This window comes from Alligator sinensis, unplaced genomic scaffold (genome assembly GCF_000455745.1).
Source record: "Alligator sinensis unplaced genomic scaffold, ASM45574v1 scaffold417_1, whole genome shotgun sequence".
Taxonomy (NCBI): Eukaryota; Metazoa; Chordata; order Crocodylia; family Alligatoridae; genus Alligator; species Alligator sinensis.
The window spans coordinates 1,233,082-1,260,154 of NW_005842433.1; the positions used below are offsets into that span (position 1 = coordinate 1,233,082).

A 27,073-nucleotide genomic window follows, 5' to 3' on the forward strand; every position below is an offset into this window, starting at 1 on the left:
GCAAGTTTGCAGAGGCGCTGCCTTAGTTATTAGACAATTTTCTACCAACTACCAAATAATTCTGTGCTAGTCCATTGAGGGGAAAATGACAAATATTGAAATGTTATTATAAAATATCTTGAAAACTCTCAAAACTAGAGATAGCAACATCAATATGTTTGAAATAGTGCTTCAATATACTATGATAAATGAGGAACCCTTCAATCTCTAATTTATTATGGTATAGGGAAAACATGATTGTAATGTTTATATATAGTAGGGAGATTTCTTGGCCACATTGCATTTGTTGAACACATAGATTGTGGAGCTAAGCCTATATTTGAATTGTAGGACATGGAAGAGGGATTAGAGATCTTGTCAAGTAATGTTGAAAGATCCTTTCACTTAAGTATTACTGCTGTTAACTATGCCACAATACTGTTCCATGGACAGATATGGGGGAGAGGGCATGGATCATGTACAAATGGAACAGTTCAATTAATTTTTTTTCATCGTTTGTGTCTTCAAACCAAAGCTTTGTAAAATTAGTGCTGAATATCATGGGATTATTCTGTACTTTGTAAATATTGGAAATGCACTATTGACTAGGTAGTAGTTGAGAAAGTAAGGCTCTTGACTTTGTAAGCAATCACTTTACTAGAGCCGATGTAAAAATTTTTCAATGAACACACTGACAGGGTCTCATGCTGGGTAATAAATTGTAAGGTGAATGAAATACTAGAAGAGATTGCAAGAAGTCTGAGTGGCTAATACAACAGGGTAATTCTCTAGTAATGCCTTTTCGGTACTAACTGGAATTATACCACCCAAATACCCCATATGTTTTCCAGTTTTATCCCATAATAGCAATAACTGCAATACCTCAGTGTAGGTCATTTCCTGAAGATTAATGATCAGGTGGTGATAATGTTCCACAGCTGTACCCTGAGCCTATCAGCTTATCTCAGCCTATCATTAATGCCCAGGAAATAACCCTGCTTTATTATAACTTAAAGATGAACTTCATTGCAAAAATCAAAATCAAGTTAACGGTGGATTTTTGTTCTTAAAATCCTTTTTAAATAACAGTTAGGGACATTCAGAAACTAACCCTTTAAAATCTTCTAAACAGATCTGAGAAACTTTGTTGATATATCCCATTTCACTGAAGATAATTCATAAACAGTGTTTAGTGACATAGACAATGGAATAGATTGTTTGATTTTATATATGTAGTAGGAGACTGAGGACTTACCTAGAAGACCAATTCACAGGCAGGAAATAATATATATCATATTTTCCCGCAACAGTATGCAGCTTTTTCTCTCCCCCTCCCCATCCCCCAAAATAAACCCCAGACAAACAAAAAACAATTTTAAAAAGCAGAAAAAAACCCCAACAGCTACTGGAACCTGGAATGCACATGAGGAAATATATTAAGAATAGTTTCTGCTGTTTACTGGGGAAAAGCAAAGATAAAGTCTGCACATGATTCATAGGGAGCAGGCCTATCTCCCTAGCTGCTGCTACTCAGATACTTACTACAAGGAAAGGTCTTTTTTCCTTCATTTTGCTTTTTTAAAAACAAAGTGCTTGTCTTATTCTGGAGAGTGCTGTATGTTGAGAAAATATGGTACTTTACAGTTGTTTAAAAAGTATTGCTTTGCTGCTGCTCCCGTTCATGGGTCATTCAGCAAAGGAATCTTGTGAAACTTCATTTTCATTCATTGCTTATCAGTTCATCTTAGGATGGTTTCCTTTTACTACTACTCCTTTTCTGTATTCATATTATGTAGTAAAGCAAATGCATCTGCCCTTGCTGTAGCATATACATGAAGTTAATTACTTTATTAATGAATTGCCTTTGGAGCTTGCTTCAGGAAAATGTGTGGCATTATCTTTGTTATATTAATGGTCCTTTGTTCTTACAGTGAGGTTCATGAGTATTATTATGGGCTCAGAAATATAAAAACATATGGAAATATTTGTTTGTTCTCTCAGTCTTTCTGGGAGAGAGAGCTTGATGGGCAGAAGAGATGTCTTCCTGTGGAATATAAGGCTACTATTCTTATTTATAAATAAATTAAAAGTGAAGATAATGTACAGCATGAGTAACATGCTGAATAACAAGTAGTCCTAGGATATTGTAAATGACCATGAGAGGAGGAAAAGACAAATAGGAAAAGTATCTAAATAATTACCCAGTTTGGCCCTGCTTTCACTTTGGACTATACTATACTGTCAAGAGAATAAGAACCAAAGGAGAGGTCTGGGAGTACTTTATGACCAGCATTTGTGATTAGTACAAGAACTACTTTATGATCCATATTGCAGCATTAAAATGTGTCTCTTTGAACGTGTAATGTAAATAATGCAAACATAATTATGTGCTATTGCTTTGAGATCTCTAGTAGCAGACTTCATCCTCTGTATAGACATGAGAGCCAGGTACAGACATTACACTTTTACTGGTGTCAGTGATCAGAAACTGGTCTATACCTATAACAGAACAGAAGTTCAGCACATATAAACTAGTTTAAAAATGGCAGAACCTGATCTAAAATATGCACGCCTTCCCCTCCCCCCCCCCCCCCCCCCCCCCCACCACCCCCCCCCAATCACCTCCAGCAAAGGTCAAATGTGTTCACTACTGATCTAAACTACATTACTTACAGAAAATCACATAACTGGATCAATTCTGTCTCAGACTTTTTGAATGTCTGTACCTAATCAGGGAGACCTGCCATTCCAGATAATGACTTGATTATTTACCTAGGCAAGTTAATTTATTACAGTTGTAGATTGCTTATTATAGTAGAAAAAATATAATTGTATGTCATTAGACATGTAGACTTATTGTTTATTTTACAATAATATTGATACTTCTTAAAGTTGTTGAATGAGGGGTCTAGACAATAATTTTTAAGAGGTTCTTTTTAAAACATGGTATATGCTGAAAATTGCAGACAGTTGGCACGTCTGTCTACACATTCATTAATGTGCCATAATTGGCACTACTGAGCATTAGCACTAGTGCATGCTTTAAGTGATACTAACGCACAGTAGACTAATTCTATTGCGCATTACCACCATTTTTTGTGACACGCTAATGCGCAGTAGAATTAGTCTACTGCTCCATTAGTATCTCATGTAACCGTGCCCAGTATGTATGTTTTGGATTCATAAATTTCTCCAATGTTGTTATATTTATCTAATATAATAAATCTGTTGTAATGATAGCATCAACATATACATTCATTTTATGCTACAAGCCTGTTTCGATTCAAAGGACAGCAAAAAAACTATCTAGTTAAGCTCAGATCATGTATTTAATTTGCCCATTTGTTTCTGAAATCTTTGTAAATTTACTCCAGCATTCACAAGCTACCCTTAATGCATGATGTGGATTTGTAAATTTGATTTGAAGGAATGTCATTATTTTTCTGGACTGCTGAGCTTTACTCTCTTTGTAGAGGTAGTATGTTTTTGTCTTTGGGTGTTGCACTCTTTTTCCTGCCCCCTCCTCCCCCTCCAACCCCTTTCCAAAGCTAGCTGTAGGAAACCTAATTTTGTTCTGATTTTTTTCCAAATCTAATTAAAGCAGCTGTCAATAAATGTACTAAGCTAATTAGTCTTAGATCAGTAATTTCATGTCTGATATCTACCAGAACCACCACTGTATAATAAAAAGCAAGGTCAATTTCTGTTGTCCCTTAAATGTCTTTTCGTCCTTGTTGTATACGAAAACGGGTAAAATCTGAGAGAATGGGTTATTTTACCTTTCATATTTAAAGATGCATGAATTCCTCTGGAGGAATGTACAAGTAGCTATTTGGAGCCAAAAGAACAAGTATTGAGTGATGGTTCTGGTTTAAGAACTAGTCATTTTCTTTATGCATTAATACCTTCTTTCTTTTCTCTCTGTCTCTTTCTGTTCCATTCTTGCTCCCTGCTATGGGCTTTCTTTTGTCACATCTCCGCTGCTGCTCTGTTATTGAACAAACTAATGAAATCAACCTACACCCTAGTTATCCCCATTTGTCCTCGTTCAGCATCTTGCAGCCCCATCAGCCCTCTGTCCTACAAGGCCATGAACTATAGACACCCAGCAGACCACACAAGATCCTTTGTCACAGTCCCAGATACTATTGGACGTAGGAGGACTACACACTCTGCAAGGGTAAGTGACCTAGTTATAGTTGTGCATCTCTGCAGGAGAACAATTTGGTATGAACGTATGGTAGAACATAAAAAGTTTTCATCAAGAAAAGCTGGTGGTTTCTGAAAATAGTGCTGAGTTTTGTGGAGCCTTCTGTGATGCCAGTTCCAATTTATCCTGGGCTGGCAACAAAAGTTTCATAACTTATGTGAATTTAGTTTTCAGTCCAATTCCCTAATAACCAAACATCAACATAACAGTTGGCAGCACCACTATCAGCTCTCTCCTTTAGGCAATCCTAGATAAATTGTAATAGGCCAGAGAGACTGAACTATTCTCTTAGCTTGCAGAATGGTCCCTTCCAGGTGGGGTTGAGGCACATGATTGGGTCTATGGAAGAGCTGTCATTGCTGCTGCAGCCTGCTGAGCACGTTGTCTGAACAGAGTATTTCAGTCTGTGGCGGTCTGGCACCTTTTATTAGATGTCTTTGATTTCGTTTTTACATTAAGAGAAAAAAAGAGATTGGCTGGATTCTTTGGAAGAAGCCATTCATGAATTATATCACTAGCAATATCCCTGAGTCTGGTTATTCCCACTGTACTCTGGGAGTAATGGAGAAAGTGAAAATTATACTTTCTCAGTGTTTTTGAACTTCTTTAGGAATTGAGCCTTCTTTTTCACATTTTCTGACTAACCAATCTCCACCTTCACAAGTGTTGCATGTCTCTGAAAACATAAATGGGAACTTAACAAGTGAGCCAAACATTGCTTTCTTAGTACGTCCCAACTGTGTGTTCGGAAAGGACAAACTAGCTCAACTGTTTTAAAGTCAGGAACATATTCTGCTCTCAGTTTCATAGTTAACCTAACAGTAGGCAGCTGTCGATCCTCTGGATCATGGTGTACGTATAGGAGGTACATGATGAATCCACTTGTATGGAGTCCTGCAATCATCACACCAAGACCTTCAACATCTATATCTAAGCAAGAGCATGGAGCAGTGGAGGCTGCCCAAGACCTATCATCCCCCGCTTTAGACCATTGAGACCGAATCTAACAGCCAGACCAAATCCAGACTTCCAGTGCCTTGATGGTTGTAGTTTCTGCCAGAGAGCAACAGATAAGAACTGCTGCTGACTGCCTAATGTCTCAGTGAGGGTGCATTTCTGTCAGGATGATTATGTCCCTCAGCTTTTCTCCATCCAACAAGTACCCACAAGGCAGTGGGGGCTAGGGTTTTGAGGTGCCCTATACTCATTTTACTCTGCGGGTTGCCACATTGTGGTATTTTATGGGAACTACCCCGCCACAATTAGCCCTGCCATGTTGTCACCATGCCCCCCCCCCCCCACCCCGCCCCCTCGTTTTGACCCCCCCCCCCCCCCCCCCCCCGAGTCAGATGCAGTTTACAGTCATACCCAGGACCCAGTTAACCAGATACAATTGAAATGAATCCGATTTTATTTAATAACATCGGGAGTCTCTGGACTTAGGACAATAAATATTAAAAGGGCAGTTGTACAAATCTGAATGTTGTTATGAGATTCCTACTTAAATTTGTTTGTACCTAGTAAAATCATGTTTCAGTTCATGACCACCACAAGTATTGAACAGTGATATTATAGAACACAAATGCATGTGCCTTCTCCTCTGCTGTGTCTGCGCATGACCCCTCCCCTGGTAGTAAATATTGCTTTCTCTGCTGATTATACTGCTCCATGAATGGCAGACAGACCACCTACTATTAGAGTAAGGCATTTGATACATCCCCATGCATCATCAACCTGCACAAATTGCCGGCTACAGTCCGATTTTAGTGTCCCAAGAGCTGAATTTTTTAACATTTAAAGTCACACTGACAAATAGATATGGTGCTGTGCTGTATTTTGGAAGTGTTGTAATCTAGTAGGGAATGTATCAAAAGTTCTGATACCAAAATATTAACAACAGATCTTTTTTTTTCCCCAACACATTTATATTGGGAGATGAAGAATTAAAAAGAATGAGCAGCTTGTGCTTTTTGGCTGCAGAGCTAGCCAACAGAGCAGAGAAGACAGTAACTCTCACACCATATTTCAGGGCTGTGATGGCATCTGTGGTGTTGGCGCATACACAAGGAAACAAACAAAACACAGCCATGTTTGCCTGCACTCCCTCCAAAGCCTGCCCAAAGTGGGGGATGGGAAATTGCTGTTTGCCAAAGGAACTACAGTGTTTACAAGGAATAAGTTGTTTTTCTTTAAGAATTTTAGAGAGCATTGCAAACAATGGAGAGAGAGACGGGGGGAGGAAAAAGAGGTGCAGGGCTGGGGGGAAACTATCTGCCAGATACAGTTAGGGCTTTGAAAATTGTCTGTAGCATCTTATGCCAAATCCAGCGAGCGACAAAGATGAGCGCATGTTGTCAAGTACTCATTTACTTGCACAGAACACCATTGGATTTGTTACGGGAGTCGTGTTAATGCACTTACGGGACGGGCTGTAGAAACTGCTGATTCAGCCTCCATTGCTCATTTTCCCCAGCTGACTGTGTAGCACACGGTGTGCTTCCTTTACCCACATGAATTATTCTGGTGACATGATTTTCTGTTTGTTTACTGAACCTTAGACTGACAAGAAAGACAAAGAGAGAGAACATTACTCGTCCAACCCCTTGTCCAGCATAAAAGGAGCTCATTCTCCTTCTATCCACAAAACTGGATCACGGGCTCCCTTCCCAGTTTGGTAAGCAAAGTACAGATGCTGGGGGTTTGGCTACATGCAGCTTTGATCATTACATTCAGTAAGTGTTTAGCTCGACAACAGAAAGCATCTCTAAACACAGAGATTAAAAAAGCTATTATTACCAATGACTAAAACTTAAATGAAACAGGTCACCATTTAGAAAATGATTACTGGCTTGTCTTGTCAATGCACCTCTCACATGGATGTTGTGAGGATAAATTAGTGTTTGTAAAGAGGTTTTGAAGCCAAAAGTTCAGTGTAAGGGCTAAATATTGTTACTCTGTTTTAACATCTCAGCTTTCCCGTTGGTTGATGGAGAAATCAGAAGGTTATGGTTGTGCTGAGACTTCACAGCTTTTATTTATACAGAGATTTTAAAAGTCATGTCTTACAGATCATAACCAGTCCTCTCACTGTTTTGCTTGTCTGACAGGCATGCATCCAAATCCATGCCTCATTTACCTGGTACACCCAGACAGGTAACCTCATCACCTAGTTCATCCAAAGTCTCCTCTGGTCAGACACGCCCTCCTTCCCCTGGCAATATCCGACCAATCAAAAAAGAGCTCAAACTGGATAGTGAGAAAAAAGGAGCAGAAAAAGAACCTGAGAAGGCATCTGAGGAAAGGAGAGAAGAGGGTAAAGTAGCTTCAGCAGGTGCTGGGGAATCCGCAAGTGGGGAAGAGCCCTCTGTCAAACCAGAACCTGCTCATGGTAAGAATTACTTCTTCAGTCTCAGGGCTATTTACAAGGCTTCCCCTTTCTTCTCTCTTTCCCTGCTGCTTCTTATCTCTTATTCAGGCAAGGAACGTCCTTTTCGGTGGTTGGCTTAGACTGGACTTCTGTCTAATTCCTTTACTAATTCCTTAGATCGCATTGACTTGAATTACTAGGGTTCTGTACATGATTTTGCATAATTTACACCGCAGCAATGAGGGTTCATGTTTGAGAAAGATCACGACACAACTCTTTTTTTCGAGCTTTTTCAAAGTGGAACAATTACTGAATGCCATTAATGCTGAACAGCGTGTCTCAGGAAACTGTCATATAAGATAATGCAAGGAAGGGGAGTGTCTACTTGTGCTAGTTGCTTATTAATATATCCATACTGGAAATTCACTCTAATGCAAAGATGTGCTGCGCAAGGCAACAAAAGAAAAGCAGAAATTATAATGTTACCCATCCTTTCAGTTTTAGCTATAAGGAGTCTGTTGGAAAATTAATCTCTCTGGGGTATTTTACAGTTCTGTCCAGGTGCATCAAAACAAAGCCATGAATATGTTTCTAAGCATTTAAGTGAGTGCTGCAAGATCAAGATAAATCATTTTTGTTCCTTTGACCATGGGAGAAGCTTTCCCCATGTTCCAAGGAACCATAGTTCTGAATCTTTCTCAGTATCTACACATACCACCATAGAGATAGCTGTGTTATACTTCAGTGAGATGTTGCCTGGCTGATAGATGAACAGAAGCCTACCTGAGGACTGTACTGATTAAATGAGAACTGCACCAGTTTACCCATTTGTACCACAATGGGAAGAATAAAGCACAGATAACGGAATAAAGGAAAGAACTAATAGATGAGCAAGAAAGAACAGGCAATGCATCATGCAATAAAGCAGGGCTGTCTAATTCAGTTAATCTAAGAAACCAGAGATTAAATAAAGAAGTGAAATAGTGGCTGTGTACACTCATTCAAATAATCTGAGAGAATTCTCTCAGGTTTTTTCTCATGATAGAGAAACTTATCCAGAGCCACATGTACAGACATTAGAATACCAAAGTCCTGAGGAGCAGAGAGCTTGCAGTGCTGACACTGTGCAGCCAATGAGGGGCCCTGCGTATGCATCTCAGTATGCTGTGTTGGCTCCCTTAATCTGCCTGGCAACAGATGGCAGCAGTTCATAGGTCAGCCTTGTTTAGCTAACCCAGACTGCCTATGGTCAGCCTGTGTTGTCAGTGTGTACAGACGTTCACTCTCCCAGAAGAAACTCCTCTGGAAGTGATTTAACCCTGTCTGCTCCCAAGTTATTTTTTCTCTTGGAGCAGCCATTTTTACTCTAGGAGAAAAAGCCTGAACTTCTTTATACTCATGGTTTCTCCTAAGAGAGCAGCAACTCTCCCAGGAGAAACTGAATATCTGTATGAGGCCAGTGTCTCATCCGTAGACCTTATTTCCCAAGGTCATGCTTGAAGCTTGTGATGGAGTGCTAGGGAAAAGCCTGCATTGCCATCCTTTAAGAAAGTAGGGCTGGAAGGAACCTGATCAGGTCATCTACTCCAGCTCCCTGCTTCAGGCAGGATCTTCCCTAGCTAAGCCAAGTGTCTGTCCATCCTGCTCTGAAATTTCCAGGGATGGTGATGCCACAGCTTTTATAGGCAACCTCTTCCAATGCTTGACCACCCTCATCATCAGAAAGTTCCTCCTAATCTCCAACCTAAATTTACTCAGATGCATTTTGAGTCCATTTCTTCTAGTCTGGTGCCCTGTAGCCATAATCAATAGTCTACCTCCATCCCCTCTATAATTGCCCTTCAGGAATTTGAAAACTTTTATCAAATCCACCTCCCCTCCTTCTCTAAACTAAATAGCCCTACCTCTTTCAGCTTTTCCTAATAAATTGTACTTCTCAGGCCTCTAATCATTTTTGTCATTCTCCTCTGGACTCTTTGAAGTCTATCTTTGAAATATGGGGTCCAAAACTGGATACACTCCAGGAGGCCTCAACAGCCCAGGTTCTAGGGATAAACAGATTACTTATATTAGTGCTGTCCAAATGGTGACCTGCAAGCCATGAGAAATCCATGAGGGTTAGTTTGCAGCCCCTAAGCCGCCAATCCTTCTTTTGCTTCTGCTACAGCAGCAGCTGGGATCTCTGGGCTTTCCCTCCTTCCTCCAGCTTAGGCTTCCTGTCCCTTCATGAAGTGGGTATTGGGAGAGCTTGCAGTGCTGGGAGAATCTATAGCCCTGGTGCCCAATGTGCATAGTGTAGCCAGAGAGCCGGCTATCCCATAGCTGGAAAGCTGCAGGTGGGGGCTGCGGAGATCATGGCCAGGGAGGTGAAGGTTGGAGCTGGGGCAACTGTACAGCTTAGTGCAGCAGGGGGATGCTGTGGAACATGCTGCTGTAGCCCCTGACTGCTTAGAAGTTGGACTATCCTGGAATAAAGCAAAGGGTTGGATAGTCATGCGAGGCAAAGGGGAAAGGCATAGAGGAATGAAATGAGGGGTGATGTTTTGCCAAGGGAAAGGAAACCCAAGACGTAGAAAGCAAAGTGAAAGATTAATTAAAACCCAGTGAAACAAAGTGGGATGGAGATAAGATAAACTTGATAGAGACAATGGAAGGGGAAAGGGAAGCAAACATAGATTCATAGATGTTAGGGTCGGAAGGGACCTCAGTGGGTCATCTAGTCTGACCCCCTGCCCTGGGCAGGAAAGAGCTTTGGGGTCAGATGACCCCAGCCAGGTGCTTGTCTAGTCTCCTCTTGAAGATCCCCAAGGTCGGGGAGAGCACCACCTCCCTTGGAAGCCCATTCCAGATTCTGGCAACCCTTACTGTGAGCTCTTTCAGGACAATATTTATTTAGGTATATAAATTATAGTATAAACCTTGCACTTGTTTTGTATCCTTATCCATTTTAGGATGGGATAGCTGTTTGGATCATGGATTTCCATGTTGGAAGTTGCATTGGAATCTGTCTTTTCTTTGATTATGTAAATAAAAGGCAGGTAAAGCCCTCTCTCCTTCCATCGAAGTGCTTCTCAAACTCAATACTCCCCAGGTTGTCTGAAAGGTTTATCACTGAAAAAAATCTTGAAACCTTTACAACCCTGCATGAACCTCGGGATGTGCAGCCAGGCTTTGCTTCTGCTTTAAGAGAAGAGCTGGTACTGATCTGTTGTTATTTGTAGCTTTTATAAGCCTTAGTCTAGTACTAGGAACCATTGTGCTAAACCCTAGTACAAAGAATAAAAAAATAAATAAAAAGGCAGGCCCTAGAACATGAAACTTAAAACCTAAATATAAGACAAGATGTAGAGTCAGAAAGGTGTACAAAAAAACCCCCCAGGAGGCAATGCCAGTCACCATGATAAGCAGGTAAGAGACTGCTCCATAACTACTGAATTTTTTGTAGGCATCACCACAAAGTATAGTTTGAAAGAAGAACTAGGAGGATATTTATTGGGAGTCTTGGTAGATGTTTGCTGGGGGCTTCTGCCACACACAAGGATCATCATAATGATGCTTTTTTGAAAATTAAATAAGCAGAAAGACCCTGGCATCTTTGACAGAGTGGATACAGGAGATGGGATCTTGATTGTCTAGAAGAGAGGATAGATTATGGTGGGAATAGGCCATGGAGGGACTAGAAAATGAAAGGAAGTAGTTTGTGTTTGATGCAATGGAGAAACAAAGGGAAGGGTGATATGATCCAAGCAGTGAACCAGGAGGATCCTCTTTGCAACAGCATTTTGAATAGATTCGAGCAAGGCAAGATTACATATGCCAAGGCCAGAGGTGAGGATGCAATAGCCCTTGAGATGTTATCCAGGAATCACCATGATTTAGAGACAGCCTGGATGGGAGGTTCTTGTCCAAAGTATACCTGCACCAAACACCCTTTTGGGTTAGCATGGGGAAGACACACCAGTTTCTAGAGCCAGAGGCACTCAAGAGGGACGTGGCCAGTCTTGTACTCATCTACCTTTTACTTCCCAGCCCAAATAACCAGGTGCTTATTTACAACAGGGTCAGCTGGCGGGAGCCTTCAGCACAAGTCCAAAGTGAAACTCAAACTCATACCTCCAGAGCTGTAGGAAAATAGTCTAACCATTCAGTCCAGGGAAGTTCTATAGGTAGGGACAGCTATTCCAAGAGGCTCAAGTTCAGGGCCTAAGTGGTGGTTGTGAGGAAGGTGGCATTCACAGCACACAACAACAAAAGAGGGTTGGGAAAAGAAAGAGTCCCTTTAAGGGATGGGGCTAGCTCACACTTGCCATCCTATCAAATAAAACTTTCAAGAGCAGTGGAATTCTAGTCCCTTTCTTTAGGGATGAGGTTATTTCTGAAAACCAAAACAATGTGAGATAAAGCAAACACACACAAGGTCTCTTGCTGCTCTGTAAGGGGTCATCTGTATCTCAATCCAAAGCTGCAGTTCAGGTAGTCATAGCTGAGCTAGCTTTTACTTTGGCTGCAAGATAACCACAACTGCATGGAGATCAGTGCACGGTAACCACCTGCGTATGTACCCAGGGTCACAGGTGAGTTTTGCAGCTTGTGCTAAACCTTAAATTGCTATGCAGACACTGTGGTCCCTGCATTGGCTAATATAAAATTAGCTCAGGAATGTCTGCTCAAGCACAGTGATACTCTTGGATTTCAGTGTAGATGTAAGTGGCCTTCCGGGACTATCCACATTCTTTGACAGTGTGATAGGACTGTTTTAGTCATGTATAAGATAGATGTCCTGAAGCAGATGTGAGGACAGGCACATGGCTTTCTTTGGATAGAAGGGGACAGGTCTGGAATGCAAACTGTGCAGTGTGGAGGCAGCCCAGAGCTGAAAGTTGGCTTTGCGTTTGCAAATGAGCAGGCCCTCAGGCAAAGAAAGCAGGAGGAGGGGTAAAGTAGAATTTGGGGGAAAGCTCTATGGGTTCTCCACAGAAATTGGGGTGGGGACCAGGAAGACCCTCTGAATGATGCATTTAAGGGGTGATTAGAGATTGAGGAGAAGATTTGTTCTCTCTTTCCTATCTCCTCCTGTCCCCCATCCCATTTAAAATGAGTCTGGTAAGGGTGAGAGGAAGCAGACTAAAACAGCCCTCCCCCAGATCCCAAAGCTTCATAGTTGTCAGTCCTGCCTCTTCCTTGTGCTGCACTGCCAGAAGCACTGCTGCTTGTCTGAGACTGCTTCCTCCCATTAGCTACTGAACTGATAGCTGCCCCTGGCTAATGTGCTCTTGGCCTCTAGAGGAATGAGAACAATTCCATTTCTACTATAATTTGTGGGAAGAAATGACTGGTGTATATAAGCCTGACAAACCAGTGGGAATTTGAAACCAATATTTTACTTACGGAATACCTAACTGGAATAGTAAATGTTGTTATGACACAAATCAGAAGTGTCAGTTCAGTCAGGGGTTGTGCTGTAGGACCTGCTTATGCAGGCTCTGCTCCTGCAGTGGTGCTGCATTTAAAGATCAAACTTAGAACTTTGGCTTTCAAAATGAGGTAGGGGTGCACATGGGAAGAGGGACAGTGTGTCACAAGGAAGAGGAAGGTGCCTTACCTAGGCAAGCAGTCCACATCAAGGCTTCTATTCTGTCACTGGGTTTTTTTGGAATGAGAAAAGGGATGTTGTGTATTGATTAGGATAAAGAAGAGGGGGGCAAAATCTTTGGGATGGACTTCCAGCTGTCACTTGCTGTGTGAACTGAAGCGGGATACTTTGTGCCTTTTCTTCCTTATCCATATCTACCAAAGAAGTGTTTTACAAGTGAACTAATGATTGCAAAGGGCTTTAAGGTTCTAGTGTGAAAAATGCCATTCATGTGCCAAGACTTGATCTTGAGTTCTTATCCTACTGGTTGCATATATGAGCCATCCGCCTGCAAGTTTGGCATTTATGTGGGATAACTACAGAGTAGGGAATAGCAGTTACACAAAAGGCGGCTGCCATCTGAGGGTGCAGACAGAAGTTACATTCATTGTTCTATCAGCCCCCTGAAAGGGCTTTAAAGCTGTGCCATGACACACGTGCATGGCTACAGAATGCTTTTAAAGTGACTGATCATGCATTAAAGTAACCCTCATGAAATGAGGGATTAGATAAAGGCGCTCCACTTTGGAGCACCTTAGGGAACCTGTGTTACTTAACGTAAATCTATCCTGTAATCAGGGCTGGATTGATGCAGCCCAACCCTACCCCCAAGGCTGAATGCAGGAGGGAAGGGAAGAAGGCAAGCAAGCTGCCACCTGGGGTTTGCCTGGCCTGAGCTGGAGCGGGGTTTGTGGATTGGAGCCTCCCCACCTCACATTCCCCCTCACCCTCCAGCTGAGGCCAGGCAAACCCAGCTGACAGCTTGCTCCTCCTTCCCTAACCCCGCTCCCTTCCTGCAGACAGCTAGAGGTTGTGGGGGTAGGGGACATGACTGGGGAAGAGGGTGGCCCCTTGGCTACAGGCAGGCTCCTGGGGCTCCTGCAGGCAGACTCGATTTCCCACATCTTCCCCCCCACCCCCAACCCAACAGGGAAATATCTGTTGGGTTGGGAAGGTGCTGTAACTTCCTGTTCCCTGAGGGAGGCTTATTTAATTATACACATTCAGGGAGGGAAAGGAAAGTTGAGGATGTCACCTATGTGACAGCATTTTGTTGTAATGAATTTTTTTTTATCTCCTTTCCGGCAGCTGCTCCACCTCTGCCTCCAGCTCTACCAGCTGCTTCTCCACCCCCTGTTCCTAGCAAGACTTCTGCAGGCACAACTGACCCTGAAGAAGCAACCCGACTGCTCACTGAGAAGAGGCGGCTGGCCCGGGAGCAGCGAGAGCGGGAGGAGCAACAAAAGAGGGAGAGGGAAGAGTTTGAAAGGTGATACCCCAATTTCCTCCATGGAGAAGCTACCTTTTAATACCATTGTGTTGCTACAAGAGCTACCATCCTGTTAACTGTGAGACCTATGAAAGGGCCCTTAAGAAAAGCAAGCATGAAAATCCCAAATGAAGGAATGTTGTTATCTTTTCAGGGTTTAATGTGAATCATAGGTACAAGCTGAAATATAATGAGATTTAAACGTCTTAAATGGGCATAATCAGTTCATACGTGCATTCAGTGCTTTAACAAGCAGATCTTGAGCCTACATAACTCACAGTATCCTCATTGAAATCAATAAAGCTATGCTGATTAGCACCAGTTGAGGATCTCATCCCTGGGTGTTTGCATCTTCATGGGCACAATAATATTTACCTGTAAGCTGGGGTCACCTTGATATGCCTTTAGTTTTCATTTACAGTTCTTCTTTTTCCCATTCAAAACCAAGATTCCAGTGGTTCTAAAACTAAAAAATGCATGTCTCTCTCTCACCAGTTCAGTCACCCGTTTAGCCACTAATGCTCACCTATGATATGTTTTACCTGTAAGCCAAGTAAAATAAGACTGGCATCTCACTATCCTGCTCATGCAAGTTTCATGGCCCAATATCTGCTTCTTACACTTGTATTTTTTATTGCAGGCAAAAGAAGGAGCAGTTGTCACAGAGAATAGCTGAAGAGAGAGCCCGCCGGGAGGAGGAAGAAGCTCGTAAACAGGAGGCAGAAAGAAAGCAAAGGGAGTCAGAGCAGGAGAAAGAAAAAGAAGAACGTCTCCGTCAGCAGGCAGAAGAAAAAGATCAAAAAGAAAGAGAAGAGATGGAGCGCTTTCAAAAACAAGTAGGCTTCTCCAAGCGTTTCCGTATCTGTCCTGATGGTAATGGTTTGAGCTAACCACCTCATTTTCTGCTCTGTGTGTGTGTGGGTTCCATAAAATGAAGATGACCTATAGAAGTAAACCAAACTTTGTCACCTGACTCTTGATTTCATAGAGAGAGGAGCTGTAAAGATGATTTTCCCTAGAGGGATTTTACAGGTGGTATATCTTTTTCTGTAGGACTTCTGTTTTAATTCTAGGTCTTCCCTTTTACAGTATAATCAAATTCACTAGTGGTGTAACTTCATTTAAACCATTGAATTTGCACCAGAGAAGAATTTGTTCTACCATTTTATCATGCTAGATGCCAAGATAACTTAATAGACAGAGTTCTATACACTTGTGCTAAAGTAGCTGAAGATTTATCAATAGCCTGGAAACCTGAACTCCTGGGCTCTCATCCTGCCTCTAATATTATTTTTGGAATCAGTATGTATACTGTTACTTAACCCCACAAACAGTCTTTAAAATCAAGTTGGCTGTTCAAAAAGTCAGGTCCTTGCTGCTCAGTGTGAGTATTTGCACTGTGGGCATGTCTACACATTCAGTTAATATGTCTGAATATACTCTGGCTCAATTTGAGCCAGTGTAATCGAATTCTCACATCACCATCTACACATGTGTTTAAGTGCAGTAGTTTATTGCACTGCTGGGTACCACTTGTAACTGACAGGACTATCTGGCAGCACAGTCTACTGTACCCTAATTGCTGCACACGTGTAGATGGTGATGCTTTACTGTGCAGCACATTAGTCTGCTGCACAGTAAAGTGTCTGGTGTAGACACACCCTGTGAGGAACATTACTATAGTCTGACCTTTCAGCTTGCTAGCCTGGTTTTCTGTCTGTGAAACGGTAATAATGATGCTTGCTTATTAGTATCAGGAGGCACTTAGAAGAAGAACCTGTCTGTTAAGGTACTTAGATGACCCTCATCACTTGAATAGGTGTCATAAATGTTAAGTAATTCACCCTCCCAACAAATATATTGTTTTGGCTCACCAAAACTCTCACAAAATACTCATTATATGTGCATGGACATAAGGGTCATATGAAATTAGTTGTAACTTAAAAAGTAATGAAGAAGTTTTATCTGAAGTGTTTCTGAAAGTATATTCTGCACTTGGTGTGGTAAATTGGCATATTTACTTTATAACATTAATATATAAAGCAGGATTAAACCTCTCTGTTAAGTGCAGATCTCCTTGCAGCATCTCCGTATACAATGCAGCTTTATCGTATTGAGAGGCCTTTGTACATCACATCCCATGAGAGCTTTGCATTTAATTAAAAAAAGCAGAAAAGGAAAGCCGGTACTGTACATGCATGTGGCTGTTTGTCCTTGCTCTTATTAAGCAATGACAGTGTCTGGAAAGTGGGAGGGAGTAACATTCTCTTGTTTTATTTTGACCCTGTCAAAAGCATCCATCTGCCATTAGTCTTATGAACACTTTGCTGGCTCCTCTTCTAATACCCAAGGTTAGGAAATGCATTTTCATTATTCATTTTCTATGCTTTCATGCATTCATCACAAAGTAGTTACAAAACTAAATAAGATTACCAGTTTTTTTAATTTACATAACATTAAGAGACGAAAGGATTGAGAAACCTGCATTTCAGTCTAAAAAGTCTGCTGCTGACGTGACACCCCCGAGTGTCTTTTCAAGTTGCTGCAGATTCAGATGCGATACAAAGATAAGTGGATGCCAGTGTAAATCAGCCATTTCACTGGAAATCAGTCCTTAGTTCCTTTCCTTTCCTTTCCCCACTCAGAAAGAAGAAGAAGCTCGTCAGCGAGAAGAGGCAGATCGGATTCGGTTAGAGCGTGAAAAGCATTTCCAAAGAGAAGAGCAGGAGCGCTTAGAAAGGAAGAAGGTAACTCAGTATTTTTATGGAATCTTGGCACTATCTCTCAACAGTTTGCATGTATATTGAAGAAAGACAGATGTATTGCAGACGTTGCCTCAAATTCACTAAGGGCCTGGCCCAGACCTACTGACATTAATAGAAGGTTCCTAAGATGCTAGAAAAAAATTAATGAATGATCTTGCTTTTTTTGGCAAGTTGTGCTGCATTATCTAAGATAATAATTGTAGAGGCTTTTTAAAAAATCAACGTCGATGAATGTTATTTTCATTCTTATCCTTTCACTTTGTTTGTAGAGACTGGAGGAGATCATGAAAAGGACTAGGCGCACAGAAACTGTAGATAAGGTATTTTCAGCATCTTTTTATCTGTATAAATAGTTAGGCATAGTTCACTTCTTTCCAATCCCACTTTTAATTTACATATCTATGTTTTCTTTATAGAAATCTAATGAACAGCAAAATGGAGACATATCAAAGGCAAATATTACTCAACAACCAGGTATTGCATTTAATTCTGCTCTTAACACAGTAGAAGAACAAAAGCATAGTAAGCCAAATGAATTGAAAATGATAGGACTTTGGAATTTTACAAGCCAACTTAGTTGAAATAAATGTCAGGAATATGGATGGGAGTAAGTCAATTTTTAAGTAGAATCTTCATCATTTAAAAGTTCTATACAGATAACTATGTTTTACTAAATGAAAAATTTGTCAGACTTTTTTTTAGAAATGTATTGCCATCAGTTTTTTTATGGCCATGTACTTAGTGCTTGGCAAGACAAAACTGTTTTGATTGATCATCACTTGTGGAAATGTTCTTTAGAGTAAAAAAGAACAAGTTCATGGTAAGAGTTGTATCAAATTTGAAAGTGCCAATTCTACCATTTCTTTAGAGTGGTGTTAGAGCTCTGGATCTGTTCTGATGTGGTTTTCCATATTAACTTGTTTTTTTAGGGTTTTATGTTATCTCAGTCATTAAAGCAAATGGCTCCAGGCTAAAGTGTTATATCAGTAGTAATGCTTAATAAAAAGAAAGGAGAGCAGCAGAGTGTGGACCCTAGACTTCACAAAATCAGTCTTGGACTTCCTCAGGGAACTGCTGGTCAGGATCCCCTGGGAGGTCAGGCTGAGAGGGAAGGGAGTCCAGGATTGCTGGTTGTATTTTAAAGAAATCTTACTGTGGGTGCAGGAACAAACCACCCCAATGTGCAGGAAGAACAGCAAATGTAGCAAGCAACCAGCTTGGCTTAGCAGAGAACTCTTTGGTGAGCTTAAACAAAAAAAAGGAAGCTTACAAGAAAGGGAAATTTTGACAAACAACTCAGGAGGAGTATAAGAATATTGCTTGAGCATGCAGGGATGAAGTCAGGAAGGTGAAAGTACAATTGGAGTTGCAGCTAGCAAGGGATGTGAAGGGTAACAAGAAGGGTATGTTAGCAACAAAAGGAAGGTCAAGAAAAGTGCGGGTCTCTTACTGAATTAGGGTGGCAACCTAGTAACAGATGAGGAGGAAAAGGCTGAAGTAGTCGATGCCTTTTTCGATGCCTTTTTCACCTTCGACTTCACAGGCAGGGTCAGTTCCCAAACTACTGCACCTGGCAGCACAGTTTGGGAAGGAGGTGAGCAGCCCTCATGGTGAAAGAACAGGTTAGGGACTATTTAGAAAAGCTGCTCCATGGGAGCAGATGCAATGCATCTGAGGTTGCTGAGGGAGTTGGCTGATGTGATTGGAGAGCTGCTGGCCATTGTCTTTGAAAACTTATGGTGATTGGGGGAGGTACCAGAGAATTGGGAAAAGGGGCAAATATGCCCATCTTTAAGAAAGGGAAGAAGAAACTGCAGACCAGTCAACCTCACCTCAGTCCCTAGAAAAATCATGGAGCAGGTCCTCAAATAATCCATTTCTAAGCACTTGGAGGAGAAGAAGGTGATTAGGAACAGTCAGCATGGATTCACCAAGGGCAAGTCATGCCTGACCAACCTGATTGTCTTCTATGATGAGATAACTGTCTCTGTGGATGTGGGGAAAGCAGTGGACATAATATACATTGAATTTAGCAAGTCTCCCACAGCATTCTTGCAAGCAAGCTGAGGAAGTATGGATTGGATGAATGGACTGTAAGGTGGATAGAAAGTTGGCCAGATTATTGGGTTTAACAGGTAGTAATCAGTAGTTCAGTGTCTAGCTGGCAGCTGGTATCAAGTGGAGTGCCCCAGGGGTTGGTCCTGGAGCCATTTTTGTTCAATATCTTCATTAATGATCTATAAGATGGGATGGAGTGCACCCTCAGCAAGTTCACAGATGACACCAAGCTGGGGGACGTAGTAAATATGCTGGTGGGTAGGGCTAGGATTCAGAGTGACCTAGACAAATTGGAGGATTGGGCCAAAAGGAATCTCATGAGGTTCAACAAGGATAAGTGCAAAGTCCTGCATTTAGGACAGAACAATCCCAAGCACCAATACAGGCTGGGGGCTGACTGGCTAAGCAGCAGCTCTGCAGATAAGGACCTGGGATTACAGTAGACAATAAGATGGATATGAGTCAGGTGTGCCCTTGTTGTCAAGAAGGCTAACAGCATACTGGGCTGCATTAGTAGAAGCATTGCCAGCAGATCAAGGGAAGTAATTATTCCCTTCTATTCTGTACCAGCGAGGCCACTTCTGGGGAACTGTGTCCAGTTTTTGGGCCCCGCACTAGAGAAAGGATGTGGGCAAGTTGGAGAGAGTCTAGCAGAGAGCAATGAAAATGTTTTGGGGGCCAGGGCAAATGACTTCTGAGTAGAGGCTGAAGGAACTGGTCTTATTTAGTTTGGAGAAGAGACGTTTAAGAGGGGATTTAATAGCAGCCTTCAACTACCTGAAGGGGTGGTCCAAAGAGAATGGAGCTGGACTGTTGTCAGTGATGACAGAACAAGGCACAATGGTCTCAAGTTGCAGCAAGAGAGGTTTAGGTTGAATATTAGGAAAAACTTCCTCACAAGGAGGGTGGTAAAGCATTGTAACAAGTTACCTAGAGAGGTGGTGAACTCTCCATCCTTGGAAGTTTTTAAGACTGTCTTGACAAAGCCCTGGCAGGGATGGTCTAGTTGGGGATGGTCCTGCTTTGAGCAGGAGGTTGGACTAGATGACCTCTTGAGGTCTCTGCCAACCCTAACTTTCTATGATTCTACAGGTTTCAGGTACAAGAGGGCAAAAAATTACTTCATAAATGCATAATGTGAACCAGGTTCAGTTGTGCGTTTTGGGTTTATTTTTTGGAATGGATCTCTCTAGAATTTGAAGGATGACTTTCCTCTCCTGTCTGTAAAATGGTAATACATATGCTCGTCTTAGAGAGGTGTTGTGGAAATACATTCATTGTGAAGTTCTCAGACTCTACAGCTATGAGCCTATGAGGAAATTTATAGTTCTTCAGAGCAGGGTTTCAATAGTGTGCTATAAATAAGGTGCTGGGACCATATATCATACAGATGCTCTCTCTGTAAATGAATGCCATTCATTCTGTACACAAAATAAGGCAGAGAGCTGATGGAGGAATTGTAGGTGATCACATATTGAGGATCATCTCAGTGCATACAACAGGGACACATTAAGACTGCACAGCCCACCTTCGCTCTGGCATTTTTGAATTTTTGGGTGCCTGACTTTACAACCTTAATAATGTGCTTTTTTTTTTTATAAAGGTTTGTAGTATTTCCTCCCCTTTCTTAAAATCCTGAGGTGTTTAAAGCAGATGCTATAACTAGAGTTCTATGGGAGCTTTTCAGTAAATGAAAAGAAGAAATGTTCAGGTTATACTTGATTGCTTTTTTAATGTAAACTAAATACATACTAAAATGTAGTCTGTGGTGGGATGTTCGCAGTCTCCAGTGTTTATACTATTCCTCTTTGCGTGGATTGTTTAAATATTCCTTTAGTCAGAGAGCACGTGCATGTGAAAGAATGTCTCTAGAGTCTAGTGGTGAGGACACCCCCGGGAAGGTAAAAGATTAGGGTTCAAATCCCAAAAGGCAGAGAAGAGATTTAAACTGGGATACCTAGAAGCCCATGTGAGGGCCAGAACTACTTGGGTAATGTGGGAATGCCACCACCATCTGTACTGCTACTTTGTTAAGTTTAATTTTTTGTTACTTTTTATTGCATTTTTCAGTAAAAAAGACATTGGTTGAAAGTATTTCAGCCACATCTAGTTTGGGCTGTTGTACCCTATTAAGTGTCTGCTGAGAAGGTGTAAAATGTGAATGTTCAGCCTTATAACTTGGCTTTGGGGATAGCAAAAGTCATGATTGTGACAGAAAGGCCTTTGCCATATTTCCAAACCCTGCTTTAAAGTGTAGAAAAATTCAAATGTTCCACAAAAAAAAGAAAAACAATAGAAAGTTTTAATGTTGGAAAAGAACATATGTTCCCCTAGTCTCATCTTTAGAAACAGGTAAACTGATTTGGCTGAAATTTCAACCCATCCCCCTGCCCTCCCAGTCGGCTTAAGACAGATAACCAGTTTGTAAAATGTTAACCTAAATGGCTAAGTCTGAAAAGTACAAGTGCCTGAAATAAATGTCTCCAACATAGTGTACTGAATGATACAGGCAGTGGTATATTAACCTATAAACTATTCTTCTGAATGTTCCCCTTCTGAACATTTTAATAGATACTGTTAACAGACTTGGAACAACCGCTGCCTTTCATTTTTAAGAGAGTTATAAGAAATAATTGTTTCTTCATGGAACTAGGTACCAGAAGCAAGAGCTACACCAACGAATAGTCATTTACCTGCCAAAAAAAAGACCTCTGTGCCCACTAGGTGGGCTTTCACTGGCTGTTATGTTTGTGTGCTCAGGAAAGAGAGGTGATAAAATCAGCGAAGCTGAAAGAGGCAACATCAGATACAGCCTGAGCAAGCCCTAAACAAAAACAGAGAGACAGAGAGAGAAAGTGTGAGTGCTTTTTCCAGCTGAAAAAGTGTTGGTTGGAATGGGTTTGGCACTGGAAACAAAGACACTTTCTCCTGTGTACTTCCTGCTACCGTAAGGGAAACGGGACTTTGAACAGGCTTTGTAAATAAATAGGTTACACCACAAAAACATCTGACTCTTTCTGCTGTTTCTTCTCTTGGGAACAACCTGCAACACCATAAGCAGCTAATGCCTGGGGTTGCTCTGATGTCACTATCATTTATCAAGCTAAGCGGGCATTTTAAATAGTTTGGCAATAGATTTAAAGGACAGATTATGGTAGGCTTCCATGGACAATGTTTTTGAGTACTTTGGCTAAATAACAAATAGGAGGATGCTTCAGAAAGTAATGACTCTCCTTATGCCCAAAGAAGGGTGTTTGTGCCCGAAAGCTTGCAAAGAAAATGTTTCCCAACTATTTAGTTGGTCTAACAAAAGCTATCACTTTTACCCAAAGAACCTTGTCTGTCTATGTCCTTAGACCAACACGGCTATAACCAACACCACTCAGAAAGTAATGGCAATTTTGAAAGAGAGCCATTTTTTTGTGCAGTGATCATTTACTGGACCCTGTCACTCCTTTACATTTTAAGTGATGGGGGCATTAAACGGTGCCACCATCAGTGGTCCCCGCTACTGTGTAGTTTCCCACTCACTACACTCCAAATGGTTTTATTTTGAAATTGCCACCATCTCCCAGAGGGAGTCATCAGACCTCACGGTGCTGCAGCCCAGCTGCACAGCTGGCCAGGAAGGGAGGACTGCCAGCACAAAGGGTAGCTCCATATGTCTGCTGCCACCCCTTCCCCACCCCTCGCTGCTGATTAGTTGAGAGGGCTGCCTGTCATGTGGCCCCACCCCTCTTCAATTGGACAGCATATGACAGACAGCCTTCACAGCTAATCAGTGGTGAGAGGCAGGGCCACTGGGGCCCCTCGGGTTAGGTAGATCCCTACTTATGATAGAGTATGAAGTGATTACATCACTTCAAATCCTTGCATGTGGGCCTCTTCTGAATAGGCTAGGACTATACACAGGCATTATGCACATGGAGTTGTTTTCAGACCAAGTCTAGATGCCTCAAGGCAACTGAAAACAGACTATACTATTTCTTTCACCTTCCAAGCTGGCAGGTAAAATCCATAATAGGTCACTAGTATCCTTCCATCATTACAGCACTGAACAGCTCTCTGCTGCTTTATGATACGAGTTAAGAGGCCTGAACCAGATTCCGGTGAACAGGTTTCATGTCACAAAACAAGCTTCCACACGTGGCAGTACCAGCAGGGAAACCAAGGAGTCATTGCCCATTGTGGCTGAACTGTGGAGGTGGCCGCCTACCCATAAATCTGGATTTGAGGTGCTCGAGTAGAGAAACGTGAAGAAGCTTGCATTGCTCATTCTTTGGATGAGCAGATCACTGTCAATGCAGCAATTTCCAGCAGCAGCATATTGACATTTTTGTTTTCATACACATTGCAAGAACCTCCACCACTTAACCTTTTAAAACAGTGTAGCATATTTTTTTCATACAAAGTGGAAGTCAACCACAGAACAACGTTCATTTCGTATTACATCTTAAATGGACAAAAGCTGCAAACACTATACTTAAGATTGAAAATGCATCCTCCTCTCTCCACATCTTGGGCTTGGGTTTTGCAGTCCTTGCTGAGATGGTTCCCAACTGAGAGATAAATGGTAGTACCGATGGGGTATTAATTGTGCCCCAGGGGTTCCCCATATCTTGATACAATACAAAATTGCTGCATTTGCTGAGTTTTTGTTGATTTCAGATAGAGCGGCAACGTCTTTCATCTTGGCTGTGTTTTCTTTGTGAGGGATGCGTAAAGCATAAGTCTGTATGAATGTTTCTGTATGAACACGTTTTATAGAAAACACTTTAAAAACAGGAGCTCACTGCTGTTCCAAAGAAACATTTCACACTGAGATTGTGCTTTTTCATTTATTATGAAGTTCTATTAATGTGTGAAGGTAGACATCCATAGGCGTAATGACGCGGCCAGGAGCCCAGGGCAGCTGTGGCTTCCAGTGGCCTCTGTGTCACTGGCATGATCGTGCAGCTGCAGCAACATCCATTTTTTTTTCCATGAGGCACTCCCAAGTTGGTGTCTGGGGCAGCTGCCCCAAGCTCCCCACCCTAGTTACTGCTGTGAAAACCAGTCCCAATATGGGTAGTTACAGACTGGAGTCTTCTTGACTATACAGGATCTGGATGGAAGGGATTTTTAATCCTATTTTTCTTGGCAGATTTTATTGCTTTACATTTTTGCAGACTTTTTTCTTTCTTTCTTCTCTCTGCTAGTAACCAGTCCTACGTCTCCATTACAATCTGTCATGCGCACTCAGCTTCAACGGGCAACAGAATCGCCACACAATGGACAGCCAGTAACCTGTGCACATGTGGTTATTTCTCATCCACCTACTGTAAATATGGACAGGTGAGAACATCATCAAGAGTGTAAAGGGTGAAGGATGTTAAAAATAATTGTTTATTTCCTGATATTCCCATGCATTTGCTGAAGCTGGTTAAAGGTAAACACCACTCTCCATTGTTGGTCTGTAAGGAAACAGTTCCCACAGTGTTCTGAAGTTACCCACTTTGATCAGTTGTAGGGATTAAATTTGTAAAAATAGCACTTGTAGTCTTTGCAGTATTATTTGAAAATATAGTATCTTATTTGCCAGCAAGCATTTTAGTGATGAAATTTTAATGTGGAAGGGCAATTTTTAGTTGTTCTTGAGAGAGAGGCTCCCTCTCCCTCATACAGAAAATAATTTTCTTGAAATAATTGTGCATTTACAACATTACTTCTCCTCCATGCAATATGGAGTGCCATGCTTTTAGAGTGGAGATGTTGATCTATAAGCTGTTCAAGGTGTTAACAAGCTTTGATTACTTCAAAGCAGGGGTGGGCAATTATTTCACCTGGAGGGCCACTTACCGACTTTTGTGAGCTCTTGAGGGCTGCAAGGGTAGCAATGCCTCTAGACAAGTGCACTGCCCCCTGATTGTCATGTTGGGACCAGAAGTCCTTCCCCTAACCCTTGACCTTTGCTACCAGAAGTCCCTCCCCTTGCCCCCTGGAAGTACTCCCTTCTTTGGAGGCAGGGGGATGGGAGGTTTGCCATCTTGGAATTGAGGGGAAAAAAACAAATTGTATACTAAATATCAAATATGTGTTATAAAATGTTTTAATTTTATTTCCAACAAATATTTTTGTCCTGATTTAAATGTGGTTTGCATAGTATATATAGAGGTGATAGCATAATAGCTCAAAACAGTCTTAGTCTTGTATATTGTGTGTGGGGTGTGGTTGGGGGGGTGTGGGATTTGTGGGAGGCTGTGTATGGGCTTTGAGAAGGGGTGAGGGTATCCCTGCTAGCATCTGGGGTTCCCAGCACTACAGGTGAGAGCTGTGCACCATTAGGCTGGTCCAGGCCGGCTCCATGCCTCCACATGGGGCTTCTAACCCTCCAGCGGGGAGCTGCACATAGAGGCATGAAGCCAGCCCAGCCTGAAGGCACTCACTCCAACCTGCAGCGCTGGGAGCCCCACATGCTGGAATGGAGCCAGCCAAGACCAACCCGATGGCACACAGCTGCTGAAAGGTGTGCTGGAAGCCGCAAGTGGCAGCATGGAGCCTGCCCGGCCCAATCTCTCCTGGCTGGAGTGCTGGGAGCTGCAGAGTTGTGCTCCATTGGACCAAGCCAACTCCTTGCTTCTACATGGGGTGAAATAGAATGGCCTGGTGGGTCGAATCTGGCCTGTGGGCTGAATTTTGCCTGCACCTGCTTTATAAGGTACTTGACATGAGACAGAAAATTATCCTGTTAATTAGAAACCTTTATTCCTCTATGGCAGTGGTTTTCAGAAGTTAGGCATTTGATGTTAGCAGTGCCATGTAGCCATGGGACAAGTTGTACAGTTTCTGTTGACATCCATGTGATATTTTTGTTACCAGACTTAATATTAGACATTAGGTAGTGGTATTGAAGTCATAAAATACTTAGGCAAGAATAATCCATTCTCTTAAGAGAGTGTTTATTGAGCACAGCAATTTGCAATGTCAGGCATACAGCAAAGAACAACAGAAAAACTCCACCTAAGCTAAAACACAGCCCAATAAGACACAATGGCAACATACACAACTTAGCCGAACTTAAAATGCAATATAATAAGCCGAAAAGAACAGAAAGCCTTCCATAAATCTTACATAATCCTGAGGGCAAGAGTGTCTGCTTGCAGTCAGGTATTCAGAAAGTCTTTCTGAGAGATCTGCAGGTCATCCCAAGTGGTGAGGGCAGTCCCACAGGTCTTATCTTTGCCTTGGTTTTTATAGGCAATTTGCACCTTCTTCTTCTCCTTCACATCTGTTGCATATCCCATGTCTCTCACAACTCTGTCTCTTGTCTCTTCTTAGGGATTCCAGTCTCTCTCCCCATTCTACTTTGAAATCTAAATGTAGCCTCCTGCCTTCTTCCCCTTCCCTGCTACCTCAGGTCACACACCTAACCTTGTCACATAACTTCAGAATCCGTTAAAGGGCTCATACTTGTTATGACTGTGCCCGGTCTTTGCCAACATTTGTAGTTAGCCAAGTGAAAGCCGGTGTTACTTGGCTTGATCTGTCAGTTTATCTCAGTTTCAGTATTCGCTCTTCTCATATTGCCGTGCAGAAAGCCAAATTATCTCATTGTGTGTTCATGTTTTATGCAGGTACTGCCAAAATATCAATGAAAAATCAGAATATGAGAAGCTGGCAAACAGACCATTATGGCCAGCATGCACTGCAGTATGATTGGCACTAATTAAAAGAGGAACTCATCCTCCATCCATCTCTCCATATGCCTGTGGGATTCTTAGCCTCCTGTCATACTGACAAGGATGTTCCTGCT

General features: G+C 41.9%; 1 protein-coding gene across 3 annotated transcripts in view; it reads left to right on the plus strand.

Annotated features, from left to right (window-relative positions):
- The window catches only part of MAP7 (microtubule associated protein 7), a 175,831-nt gene that overhangs the window by 143,459 nt on the left and 5,299 nt on the right, over positions 1-27,073 (plus strand). For 2 of the 3 annotated variants that reach the window (XM_025211842.1, XM_014523022.2), the window contains 9 exons: positions 4,032-4,159; positions 6,748-6,863; positions 7,297-7,577; positions 14,278-14,458; positions 15,099-15,294; positions 17,104-17,205; positions 17,493-17,543; positions 17,640-17,697; positions 24,480-24,615. In XM_025211842.1, the coding sequence (XP_025067627.1) occupies positions 4,032-4,159; positions 6,748-6,863; positions 7,297-7,577; positions 14,278-14,458; positions 15,099-15,294; positions 17,104-17,205; positions 17,493-17,543; positions 17,640-17,697; positions 24,480-24,615 (1,249 nt within the window). Of the gene's footprint in view, positions 1-4,007; positions 4,160-6,747; positions 6,864-7,296; positions 7,578-14,277; positions 14,459-15,098; positions 15,295-17,103; positions 17,206-17,492; positions 17,544-17,639; positions 17,698-24,479; positions 24,616-27,073 lie in introns of all 3 variants that reach the window. The other variant, XM_006030267.3, reaches the window with a different exon arrangement.